Source organism: Peromyscus californicus, unplaced genomic scaffold, assembly GCF_007827085.1.
Source record: "Peromyscus californicus insignis strain IS unplaced genomic scaffold, ASM782708v3 Scaffold_4__1_contigs__length_199733344, whole genome shotgun sequence".
NCBI classification, from domain to species: Eukaryota; Metazoa; Chordata; class Mammalia; order Rodentia; family Cricetidae; genus Peromyscus; species Peromyscus californicus.
In genome coordinates, this window is record NW_026294562.1 from 190,588,826 (window position 1) to 190,601,271 (window position 12,446).

Sequence of the window (12,446 nt, forward strand, 5' to 3'; positions counted from 1 at the left end):
TCTGGCTGGGAGTTTCTCCTCCATCTATTGACACTGATGCACACTCTGAGCATGGCCAAATCATCATTGTGTGTGACAAGGGTTCAGTTACTGCATTCTACTGTGTCTTGGGATACCATGGCTCCCTTGCCTTTGGGAGCTTCATTGTGGCTTTCTTGGCCAGGAATCTCCCTGACACATTTAATGAATCCAAGTTGCTGACCTTCAGCATGCTGTTGTTCTGCAGTGTCTGGGTCACCTTTCTGCCTGTCTACCACAGCACCAAGGGCAAGGTCATGGTGGCTGTGGAGGTCTTCTCCATCTTGGCTTCTAGTGTTGGCCTGCTGGGATGCATCTTTTTCCCCAAGTGCTACATAATTTTGATAAGACCAGAGAGAAATTCTCTTCAAAAGTTAAAGGAGAAAACATCTTTCTGAACTGACATATCTTAAATAGAAACTGACAACTTTAGTGTTGGTACAGAACCACCTATTAAGATACAGTGCAAGATGTATGCATTATTTTGTATCTCACTCTTTCTTCTAATGACTATGCTGAAAATCATCATATATGCTGCTTTTCTGTACATTGTCTCCTGTAAACTTCCAATCAAATGCTTATTATATAAGATCTGGCTATTGGACATTATACCAGTGTAGAAGTTTTATTCTTTCTCTAATATACATTAAGATTTGAAATAAACTGTGTTCTTCTTTTGATGTCTACTGGCCCACCGTTTGTACCATGACTGTAGGAGAACCTGGACTCGGGTAGTCAGGAAGGCAAGGATTCGGCGACTGACAGACAACACACTCAGAAGTGGTTTGAATCTGCTGCAATTTTACCTCTGAAAATCAGTAGTTTATATACAGAAAAGAAAAGTATCAAGTCATACAAGGAACAACAAGAGCTTGGCAATAATTCAGTTACATCATCTTTAAAAAACTGCAAGCACACAATTATTAATCGGCACTAGACATATCCCTTCACCCACAAGAACTTTATGACCCAAAGAGCAATCTGTGTTTTTTAAACATAGTACAGTCCCTAGACTTGTGTAGACTTCTTGTGGTTGCAACTATGTCCCTTATCTTATCCCCAAAGTTTTCTAGTTTATTATACACTTCTACTTTTCTCGTTCCCATGGCCCACTTAGCCAGTTTGGATGCTGCAGACCCTCTCTAAGTCTTTCTTCAGTTCTTCCACCACATATCTCTTCTAATATAAAATCTTTTTACCTGCTGGAATATGGACTCTTGTACTTTTACGCCTGTAAGAAGAAGGGGTTCTGCTGTAGTTTCCCATGCTGAACTTCCTCAACTGAGGGGCCCACCATCTGCTTCCTATGAGATAACATTTTCTACCATAAATCACTTTAGTTGGGATTCCTAAAGGATTCCTAGTGGGTGAGCGTTCATTCCCTAAAAGTGCCTGAACCTTTATACTTTCTTTATCTAGTGTCTTGGGGTTTTTAAGAAATAGCTCCTTCTGCTATATCTGATTAAGATCCATGTCCAGCTTCCCTTTCCTCCATAGTTTACAACCCAAGCATTCATTAATTTATGCTGTGCTTCATAGATTAATTAGAACATTATCAGAAAAGCATTTATACAGAACCCATAGCCCAGGGAGCTCATGATCTGTGAAGTACATCTTCTTCCAGAAGGAAGCATAACGTGGGCACTCTGCCAGGGACCTCCAGGGAGCTTAGTCCCGTGGGACACGTATCTCCCGTCTGCTATTATTGACATAATTGTTTGTGTCACACGACAACACTGGAGTTGGTATGGCAATGTCTGACTGAATGTATACCTTTGACAGCCCTTGAATGGTGAAACTAAACACATTATGGTATTTTCACACTCAAATCTTTGCTACCTACCCTCTCTCTAATATCCACTATGCCTCCATTACCCTACCAAAAACACAGGACACGAAAATATGAACACCATACGAGGCAAAACAATACACAGTAAGATGGGGCAAAAGAACATTACTTTAAGTGTTTCTAACTAATTTAGTGAATTCTAGGTTTAGGTCTCTACCACATTTTAAATTGGATTATTTGTGTTTGGATACCTACTGTCTTGAGTTTTCATATATTTTGGAGATTAGTCCTTTATCAGATGTGGAGATGGTAAAACCTTTTTTTTTCATTCCTTAGGCTGATGATTTTTCTCAATGATAATGTATTTTGCCTTGGAGTACCTATTCAGTTTCATGAGGCCCTATTCATTAATGGTTGGTCTTAGTGTGTGTACTAATGGTGTTCTTTTTCAGAAATTCTTCTCCCATTCCAATCATTTCAAGTCTCTTGCCCACTTTCTTTTCTACCAGGTTCAGTGTATCTGGTATTATGTTAAGGCACTTGATAAATCTGGCCTTGAGTTTTGTGCAGGGTGATCAGTATGGAACTATTGTTGGATGTCTTCTGTATGCAGCTATTTATTGAAGATGCTTTATTTTTTCAACTGTGTATTTTTGTTTTCTTTATCAAAATTAGGTTACATAGGTGTGTGAATTTATATCTAGGACTTCAATTTGATTCCAATGTTCAACCTATCTCTTTTAATTCCAGTATTACACTGTTTTTTTTATTATTATAGCTTTTTGTACAATTTGCAATCAGGAATGGTGAAACTTCATTTTTTTTTCATGATCATTTCAGCTATTCTGTGTTACATGAATTGCTAAATGGTCTTATTAATAAAAATACCAGGAGCCAGATATTGGAGTGAAAGCTGAAAGACCAGAGGGATAAAACAAGCCAGCCACAAGTTCTTACTGGTAGGAAATCCTAGTCCAAGGGAGAGCTACTTCCTGTATATTCACACCTATATACTTTTCTGTGCCTTGTCATCTTAGTTCCTCTCTCAGTCCACCTACATCACTTCCTATTTCCATCCAGCTCCATCACTTCCTATCTGTCTGCACAGACAACCCCACCTCTATGGTTAACTAGTTCGGGGATTAAAGGCACGTGCCACCATGCCTGACTCTGTTCCCAGTGTGGCCTTTAACTCACAGAGATTTGAATGAATCTCTGCCTCACAAATGCTTGGATTAAAGGTGTGTGCTATCATTGCCTGGCCTCTATGTTTAATATAGTGGCTAACTTTTTCCTCTGATCTCCAGGTAAACTTTATTTGTTAGAGCACAAATAAAATACCATCACAATTCTGTTTTGTTGTTTTTTTCCCTATGAAGCTGAATATTTTCCTCTGAAGATGTATGAAAAATTGAGTAGGAACGATGGTGCGTTCTTATGTTGAAGCTTGGTTCTATTGTTCTGGAGTATAATCCTAAATTTTTTTTTAAACACTAAAATAGATTTAATTAAATCATGTCAAATATGCCATAATAATACAATGAGATAGACAAATATATATTTTTTTATTTTGCAATACAGTTCAGTTCTACATATCAGTCACGGATTCCCTTGTTCTCCCCCCCTCCCGCCCCTCACCTTTCCCCAAGCCCACCCCCTATTCCCACCTCCTCCAGGGCAAAGCCTCCCCCGAGGACTGAGATCAACCTGGTAGAATCAGTCCAGGCAGGTCCAGTCCCCTCCTCCCAGGCCGGGCCAAGCCACCCTGCATAGGCCCCAGGTTTCAAACAGCCAACTCATGCAATGAGCACAGGACCTGGTCCTACTTCCTGGATGCCTCCCAAACAGATCAAGCCAATCAACTGTCTCACCCATTCAGAGGGCCTGATCCAGTTGGGGACCCCTCAGCCATTGGTTCATAGTTCATGTGTTTCCATTCATTTGGCTATTTGTCCCTGTGCTTTATCCAACCTTGGTCTCAACAATTCTCAAGCATATAAACCCTCCTCATTCTCACAAATTGGACTCCCAGAGATCCACCCGGGGCCTAGCCATGGATCTCTGCATCTAGATCCCTCAGTAGTTGGATGGGGTTTCTGGCATGACAATTAGGGTGTTTGGCCATCCCATCACCAGAGTAGGTCAGTTCAGGCTGTCTCTTGACCATTGCCAGCAGTCTGTTGTGGGGGTATCTTTGTGGATTTCTGTGGGCCTCTCTAGCACTTTGCTTCTTCCTATTCTCATGTGGTCTTCATTTACCATGGTCTCCTATTCCTTGTTCTCACTCTCTGTCCTTGATCCAGCTGGGATATCCCCCTCCCCCAAGCTCTCTTTCCCTCCACCCTTCATTACCCCCACTCATGTCCAGGCTGTTCATGTAGATCTCTTCCATTTCTCCATCATTGGGCGATCCCCATGTCTTTCTTTGGGGTCCTGCTTTCCAGGTGGCCTCCTTGGTGATGTGAATAGCAGTCCAGTCATCCTTGTTCCACATCTAGTACACTCCTATGAGTGAGTACATACCATGTTTGTCTTTCTGAGTCTGGGTTACCTCACTCAGGAAGATTTTTTTTCAGATCCATCCATTTGCCTGCAAAACTCACGATGTCATTGTTTTTCTCTGCTGAGTAATATTCCATTGTGTATATGTACCACATTTTGTTTATCCATTCTTCAGTTGAAGGGGCATCTAGGTTGTTTCCATGTTCTGGCTATTACAAACAATGCAGATATGAACATAGCTGAACAAGTGCTCTTGTGGTATGATTGAGCATTCCTTGGGTATATGCCCAAGAGTGGTATAGTTGGATCTTGGGGGAGATTGATTCCCAATTTTCTAAGAAAACGCCATATTGATTTCCAAAGTGGTTGTACAAGCTTGCATTCCCACCAGCACTGGAGGAGAGTTCCCCTAGCTCCACATCCTCTCCAGCATAAGGTGTCTTCAGTGTTTTGGATCTTAGCCATTCTGACAGGCTTAAGGTGGTATCTGAGAGTTGTTTTGATTTGTATTTCCCTGATGATTAGGGATGTTGAGCAATTCCTTAAATGTCTTTCAGCCATTTCAGTTTCCTCTGTTGAGAAGTCTCTGTTTAGTTCTATAGCCCATTTCTTAATTGGACTGTTGGGCATTTTGATGTCTAATTTCTTGAGTTCCTTATATATTCTGGATATCAGTCCTCTGTCAGATGTGGGGTTGGTGAAGACCTTTTCCCATTCGTTAGGCTGTCGCTTTGCCTTGTTGACTGTATCTTTTACTCTACAAAAGCTTCTCAGTTTCAAGAGGTCCCATTGGTTGATTGTTTCTTTCAGTGTCTGTGCTACTGGTGGTATATTTAAGAAGTGATCTCCTATGCCAATGCGTTCAAGACTACTTTCTACTTTCTCTTCTAGCAGGTTCAGAATAGCTGGATTTATTTTGAGGTCCTTGATCTACTTGGACTTAAGTTTTGTGCACAGTGATAGATATGGATCTATTTGCAGCCTTCTACATGTTGATATCCAGTTATGCCAGCACCATTTGTTGTAGATGCTTTCTTTTTTCCATTGTGCACTTTTGGCTTCTTTGTCAAAAATTATATGTTCATAGGTGTGCGGATTAATATCAGGATCTTTAATTTGAGTCCATTGGTCCACATGTTGGTTTTTATTTCAGTACCAAGCTGTTTTTATTACTGTAGCTCTATAGTAGAGCTTGAGGTCAGGGATCGTGATGCCTCCAGAGGTTGTTTAATTGTACAGGATTCTTTTGGCTATCCTGGGTTGTTTTTCCATATGAAGTTGAGTATTATTCTTTCCAGGTCTGTGAAGAATTGTGTTGGTATTTTGATGGGGATTGCATTGAATCTGTGTATTGCCTTTGGTAAAATTGCCTTTTTTACTATGTTAGTCCTGCCTATCCATGAGCATGGGAGATCTTTCCATTTTCTGACATCTTCTTCAATTTCTTTTTTCAGGGGCTTAAAGTTCTTGTCATATAGGTCCTTCACTTGCTTGATTAGTGTTACCCCAAGGTATTTTATATCATTTGTGGCTATTGTAAAGGGTTATGTATCTCTGATTTCCTTCTCAGCCTGTTTGTCAATTGTATATAGGAGGGCTACTGATTTTTTTGAATTGATCTTTATCCTGCTATGTTGCTGAAGGTGTTTTTAAGCTGTATCAGTTCCTTGGTTGAATCTTTGGGGTCACTCAAGTATACTATCATGTCATCTGCAAATAGGGACAGCTTGACTTCTTCCTTTCCAATTTGTATCCCCTTAATCTCCTTATGTTGTCTTATTGCTCTGGCTAGAACTTCAAGTACTATATTGAATAAGTATGGGGAGAACAGACAGTCTTGCCTCGTTCCTGATTTTAGTGTAATGGCTTTGAGTTTCTCTCCATTTAATTTGATGTTGGCTGTTGGCTTGCTGTAAATTGCCTTTATTATGTTTAGGTATGTTCCCTGTATTCCTGATTTCTACAAGACGTTTATCATGAAGGGGTGTTGGATTTTGTCAAATGCCTTTTCTGCATCTAGTGAGATGATCATGTGGCTTTTTTCTTTGAGTTTGTTTATATGGTGTATTACATTGACAGACTTTCATACGTTGAAAAACACTTGCATCCCTGGGATGAAGCCTACATGATCATGGTGGATAATTGTTTTAATGTGTTCTTGGAGTCTGTGTGCCAGTATTTTGTTGAGTATTTTTGCATCAATGTTCATGAGGGAGATCTGTCTGTAGTTCTCTTTCTTTGTTGTATCCTTGTTTGGTTTAGGAATCAGTGTAACTGTAGCCTCATAGAAGGAGCTTGGTAATGTTCATTTTGTTTCTATTGTGTGGAACAATTTAAAGAGTATTGGTATTAACTTTTCTTTGTAGATCCGGTAGAATTCTGCACTGAAACCATCTGGTCCTGGGCTTTTTTTTGGTTGGGAGATTTTAATGACTGATTCTATTTCCTTAGGGGTTATTGGACTATTTAAATAGTTTATCTGGTCTTGATTTAACTTAGGTATGTCTCACTTATCCAGAAAATTATCCATTTCTTTTAGATTTTCCAGTTTTGTGGATTACAGGTTTTTGAAGTATGACCTGATGATTCTCTGGATTTCCTCATTGTCTGTTTTTATGTCCCCCTTTTCATTTCTGATTTTGTTAATTTGGATGCGCTCTCTCTGTCTTTTGGTTAGTTTGGATAAGGGCTTATCTATCTTGTTGATTTTCTCAAAGAACCAACTCTTTGTTTCATTAATTTTTTTGTATTGTTCTCTTTGTTTCTATGTTATTTATCTCAGCTCTCAATTTGATGATTTACTGGTGTCTATTCTTTCTGGGAGACTTTGCTTCTTCCTGTTCTAGAGCTTTCAGGTGTGCTGTTAAGTTACTAGTGTGAGATTTCTCCAACTTCTTTATGTGAGCATTCAGTGCTATGAATTTCCCTCTTAGCACTGCTTTCATAGTGTCCCATAAGTTTGGTTATGTGGTGTCTTCATTTTAGTTGATCTCTAGGAAGTTTTTATTTTCTTTCTTTATTTCTTGCTTCACCCATTGGTGATTCAGTTGAGCATTATTCAGTTTCCATGAGATTGTAGGTTTTGCTGTAGTTTTTGTTGTTGTTGAAATTTAACTTTAAACTATGGTGGTCTGATAGAACACAGGAGGTTATTCCAATGTTTTGTATCTGTTGAGATTTGCTTTGTGGCCAAGTATGTGCTTGATTTTAGAGAAGGTTCCATGGGGTGTTGAGAAGAAGGTATATTCTTTTTTGTTAGGATGGAATGTTCTATAGATATCAATTAAATCCGTTTGTGTCATGACATCAGTTAAGTCCTTTATTTCTCTGTGAAGTTTCGATTTGGGAGATCTGTCCAGTGGTGAAAGTGGGGTGTTAAAATCTCCCACTATTAATGTGTGGGGTTTTATATGTGGTTTAAGCTTTAGTGATTTTTTTTTACATATGTGGGTACCCTGTGTTTGGGGCATAAATGTTCAGAATTGAAACTTCATCTTGGTGGATCTTTCCTGTGATGAGTATGTAATGCCCTTCTTGATCTTTCTTGATTGATTTTAGTTTGAAGTCTATTTTGCTGGATATCAGGATGGCTACATCCACTTGCTTCTTAAGACCATTTGATTGGAAGTCTTTTCCCAGCCTTTTATTCTTAGGTAATGTCTATCTTTGAATTTGAGGTGTGTTTCTTGTATGCAGCAGAAAGATGGGTCCTGCTTTCATATCCATTCTGTTAGCCTGTGTCTTTTTATAGGTGAATTAAGTCCATTGATATTAACCGATATTAAAGACCAGTGATTGTCCATTCCCTTTATTTTTTGGTCGTAGTGTGTGTGTGTACTTTTCTTCTTTGGGGTTTACTGCTGTGGCATTATCTATTGCCTGTGTTTTCGAGGGTGTATCTGACTTCCTTAGGTTGGAATTTTCCTTCTAGTGCTTTCTGTAGGACTGGGTTTGTGGTTAAGTATTGTTTAAATCTGGCTTTGTCTTGGAATGTCTTCTTCACTCCGTCTGATTTAAATCTGGCTTTGTCTTGGAATGTCTTGCTCACTCCATCTATGGTGATTGGAAGTTTTGCTGGGTATATTAGTCTAGGCTGGCATCCATGTTCTCTTAGTGTCTATATTACATCTGTCCAGGTCCTTCTGACTTTCAAAGTCTCCATTGAGAAATCAGGTGTTATTCTGATGGGTTTGCCTTTATAAGTCACTTGGCCTTTTCCCTTTGCTGCTCTTAATATTCTTTCTTTATTCTGTATGTTTAGTTGTTCAATTATTATGTGGCGAGGGGACTTTTTTGGGGGGACTAGTCTCTTTGGTGTTCTATAGGCTTCTTGTATTTCCATAGGCATTGCCTTCTTTAAGTTGGGAAAGTTTTCTTCTGTGATCTTGTTGAATATATTTTCTGTGCCTTTGAGTTAGTATTGTTCTTCTTCCTCTATCTCTATTATTCATATGTTTGGTTTTTCATGGTGTCCCAAATTTCTTGGACATTTTGGGTCATGACTTTGTTGGCTTTAGTGTTTTCTTTGACTGATGAATCTATTTCTTCTACTGTATCTTCAACGCCAGAGATCCTCTCTTCCATCTCTTGCATTCTGTTGGTTATACTTGCATCTAAAGTTCCCATTCGTTTACCCAGATTTTCTATTTCCAGCATTCCCTCTGTTTGTGTCTTCATTTTTTTTCTATTTCCCTTTTCAGGTCTTGGACTGTTTCCTTCATCTGTTTCATTGCTTTTTCATGATTTTCTTTCAGTTATTTATTGTTTTCTTCTGCTTTGTTTGTCCTTTCCCCTAGTTTTTTATAGGGTTCTTCCCATTTTTTGTTTGTCTGTTCCTCCGTTTCATTTTTGATTTCTTCTATATAAGCCTCTACCCTCTTCATGATGTTATTCATAAGGTTGCTTTGTCCTGCTTCTTCCATTTTGTGATGTTCAGGTCTAGCTGTTGGAGGAGGGCTAGGTTCTGGTGATGGTGTAGTGCTCTTCATTTTGTTGTATGTACTTCTGCCTTGACGTCTGCCCATCTCCTTGTGGATTCATTCTTGGTCTTATCAGCGCTTTTGATCCTGATAGAGCTGACAGATTCAGGAAGCCTCTCTCTCTTGTCCAGATGGGAGGTACAGGACAGGATGGGAGCTGGGGGCTGGTCTCTAAGTTTCAGGAAGTGGCTGAGGTCTCCGGTGGATGGGCGTGGGGGCAGTGCATGGAGATTGCGGGGTCTGCTGGGGGTCTTCAAGAAGGGGAAACTTCCCGGTGGGGGTGGAGGGGATCCTGCCAGATGGCCAGAACTTAGGGACAAGTTGGGCAGTTCTTCCCTGGAATGGCTGGTGCCCAGGGTTGGCATCTAGGGGAAGATCTCTGAGTCTGAGCCCAGGCAATCCCCTCTTGTCCAGATGGGAGTTCTGGGGCTGGATGGGAGCTGGGGGTTGGTCTCTAATTCTCAGGACGTGGCTCTTGTCCAGATTGGAGGTCTTGGGCAGGATGGGAGCTGGGAGCTGGTCTCTAAGTCTCAGGAAGTGGTTGGGGTCTTGGGAGGATGGGCATAGGGGCAGGGCATGGAGATTGCAGGGTCTGCAGGGGGTCTTGGAGAAGGGGGACCTTCCCGGTGGGTGTGGATGGGGATCCTGCCAGATGGTCAGAACCTGGGGCCAAGTTGGGCAGGTCTTCCCTGGAATGGTTGGTGCCCAGGGATGGGATCTAGGGGCAGACCTCTCTGGGTCTTGCCAAACTCCTTTTATGAGGCTAAACTTACTGTTATACACAAATCACACAAAGATGCAACAAAGAAAGAGAATTACAGAACAATGTCCTTCATGAACATTGATGCAAAAGTGCTAAATAAAATAGTGGCAAACCTAATCCAAGAACACATTGAAAAAAATCATGATGAATAGGCTTCATCCCATAGACGCATAAATGGCTAAACATATGAAAATCTGTCAATGTAATAGTCCATAGAACAAACTGAATGAAAAAAACCACATCATTCTGTCTCATTAGATGCTAAGAAAACCTTCCACAAAAACCAACACCCCTGATGATAAAGGTCTTGAAAAATCAGGAATAGAAGGAACATATCTCAATATAATAAAGTCAATTTATAGCAAACCTGCAGCCAATATCAAATTAAATGCAGAGAAACTCAAAGAGATTCCACTAAATTCAGGAACAAGACAAGGCTGAACACTCTCCACTTAGCAGTTCAGTATAGAACTCAAACTTCTAAGTACCTGATACCCAATGACAGAAAGGGCCCAATAAACAGATAATAGCTGACCAATTACCCTTGTGATAATCAAAGCATGTATGCAATAAAATAACTGTACAACAAATCCAATATCTTATTAAAATTTGTGGTGATATTGTGTTCCCAATATATCGTGCACCCTAGTAAACTTATCTGGGGTCAGAGAACAGAACAGCCACTAGACAGACATGGAGGCCAGAAAATGGTTGCACACACACCTTTCATCCTATCACTTGGGAAGCAGAGATCTGTGTGGATCTTGGTGAGTTCAAGGTCACACTAGGAACAGAGCCAGGTGTTGTGGCACATACCTTTAATCTTAGCACTTGAGATCTCATGTCTTTGCTTGGGATAAACACACGCCTTTAATCCCACAAAGTGATGGCAGAAAGCAGAAGGGTATATGATGCGTGAGAACCAGGAACCAGAGGCCTGTTAAGCTTTTAGGATTTTAGCAACAGTTCAGCTGAGATTTATTCAGATGAGGACATAGAGGCTTCCAATTTGAGGAAACCAGATCAGCTGAGGAATTGTCGAGGTGAGGTTGGATGTGACTTGTTCTGTTTCTCTGATCTCTCAGTGTTCACCCAAATACCTTGCTCCAGGTATTTTTTTTTATTAATAAGACCTTTTAAGACTTGTGTTACAAAAATTATCATTCCAGCAATGCAGGGATGGTTCAATATAACAAAATCAATTAATGTATCAATCATATAAACAAACTGAAATAAGAAAGAATGAGCATCTGATATTTTTATTAAATAAAGCAAGCCTTTGACAAAAAAATCCAACATCTATCATTGTAATAGTCTGGGGACACAAGGGATGTAGGGGTCATACCTCAGCAGAGTGAATGAAGTTTATAAGTCCATAGCCAGCATTAAAATTTAGTAATGCTGACATCTTTATAATAATGAGTATTTTTCCCTTTTTTGAATCTTGTAAGACAAGATGAGTTTGGAAGTACATTCAAATGTTTTAGCTATAATAATAGAAAACCACAGTTAAGATGGGAATTCCATACCAGAATGACAATGAATAGCTTAAAATTACCAAAGAAATTAATGAGTATGTAGGAATTGTGGGAATTCCCGTGAATGTTTCTAGTGTGAGTAGAAACTTGGGCCTCATAGTGGTAGGCTAATATACAACTAATTCAGTCAGTCAGTAAATGTAATAGTATCTTCTGGTCCATTATGGAACTTTCTGAAAGTACCTAAGTCAACAATGCACATAGACACTTGACTGCCCTTGTTTATTTCAACACTATTAAGAATATTAAAGACATGGAATCAACCAAGATGCCTCTTAGCAGATGAGGAAATAAACAAAAGATTTCATCTGAGTTTTGTGATTTTATTTTCATATATAAAATATTTATTATTGCTATTTATAATACATTAGAATTTTGAAATCTTCATTCCATGATTTACCTCACATAAATATATGCACAGTTCTTTTTAACTAAACCTTATACACTGATTGTAGAGAAGTATAAAATAAATAGCTGCTATGTAATTCATAAATGATTGAAACAAGTGATATAATTAAACAAATAAGAATACTGGGTACAGAATTCTCTTAGGCATATTGGAATACAGATGAAAGACTCACAGAATTTTCACACAAATAATGGAGTTGTAATCAACCTGTAAGAATTAAATGATGTCATTAGCAGGAATTGGGGATGGAGTAGGAGGTCATCATGTTAACTAAGAAAACAGACTCAAAATTCAAATTTTTACAGACTCTAGATGTAACAGTGTATGTATGTGTGTTTGTGTGTGTGTTCATGTGTTTGTGTGCATATATACACTCATTTTTGCCCTATGAAATTAGGAGAGGTATTATTTGAGAATTGAAGGTCTGAAGGAATTGAGCATGGTATAC

At 39.3% G+C, this 12,446-nt stretch overlaps 1 protein-coding gene across 1 annotated transcript in view; it reads left to right on the forward strand.

The window, feature by feature from the left end:
• Window positions 1-416, forward strand: part of LOC128095027 (vomeronasal type-2 receptor 116-like) — a 54,536-nt gene extending 54,120 nt beyond the window's left edge. Inside the window, exon 7 of the mRNA XM_052713685.1 lies at window positions 375-416. Coding sequence (XP_052569645.1) covers window positions 375-416 — 42 coding nt within the window. The remainder of the gene's footprint in view (window positions 1-374) is intronic.
• Window positions 417-12,446: the final 12,030 nt, after the last annotated feature.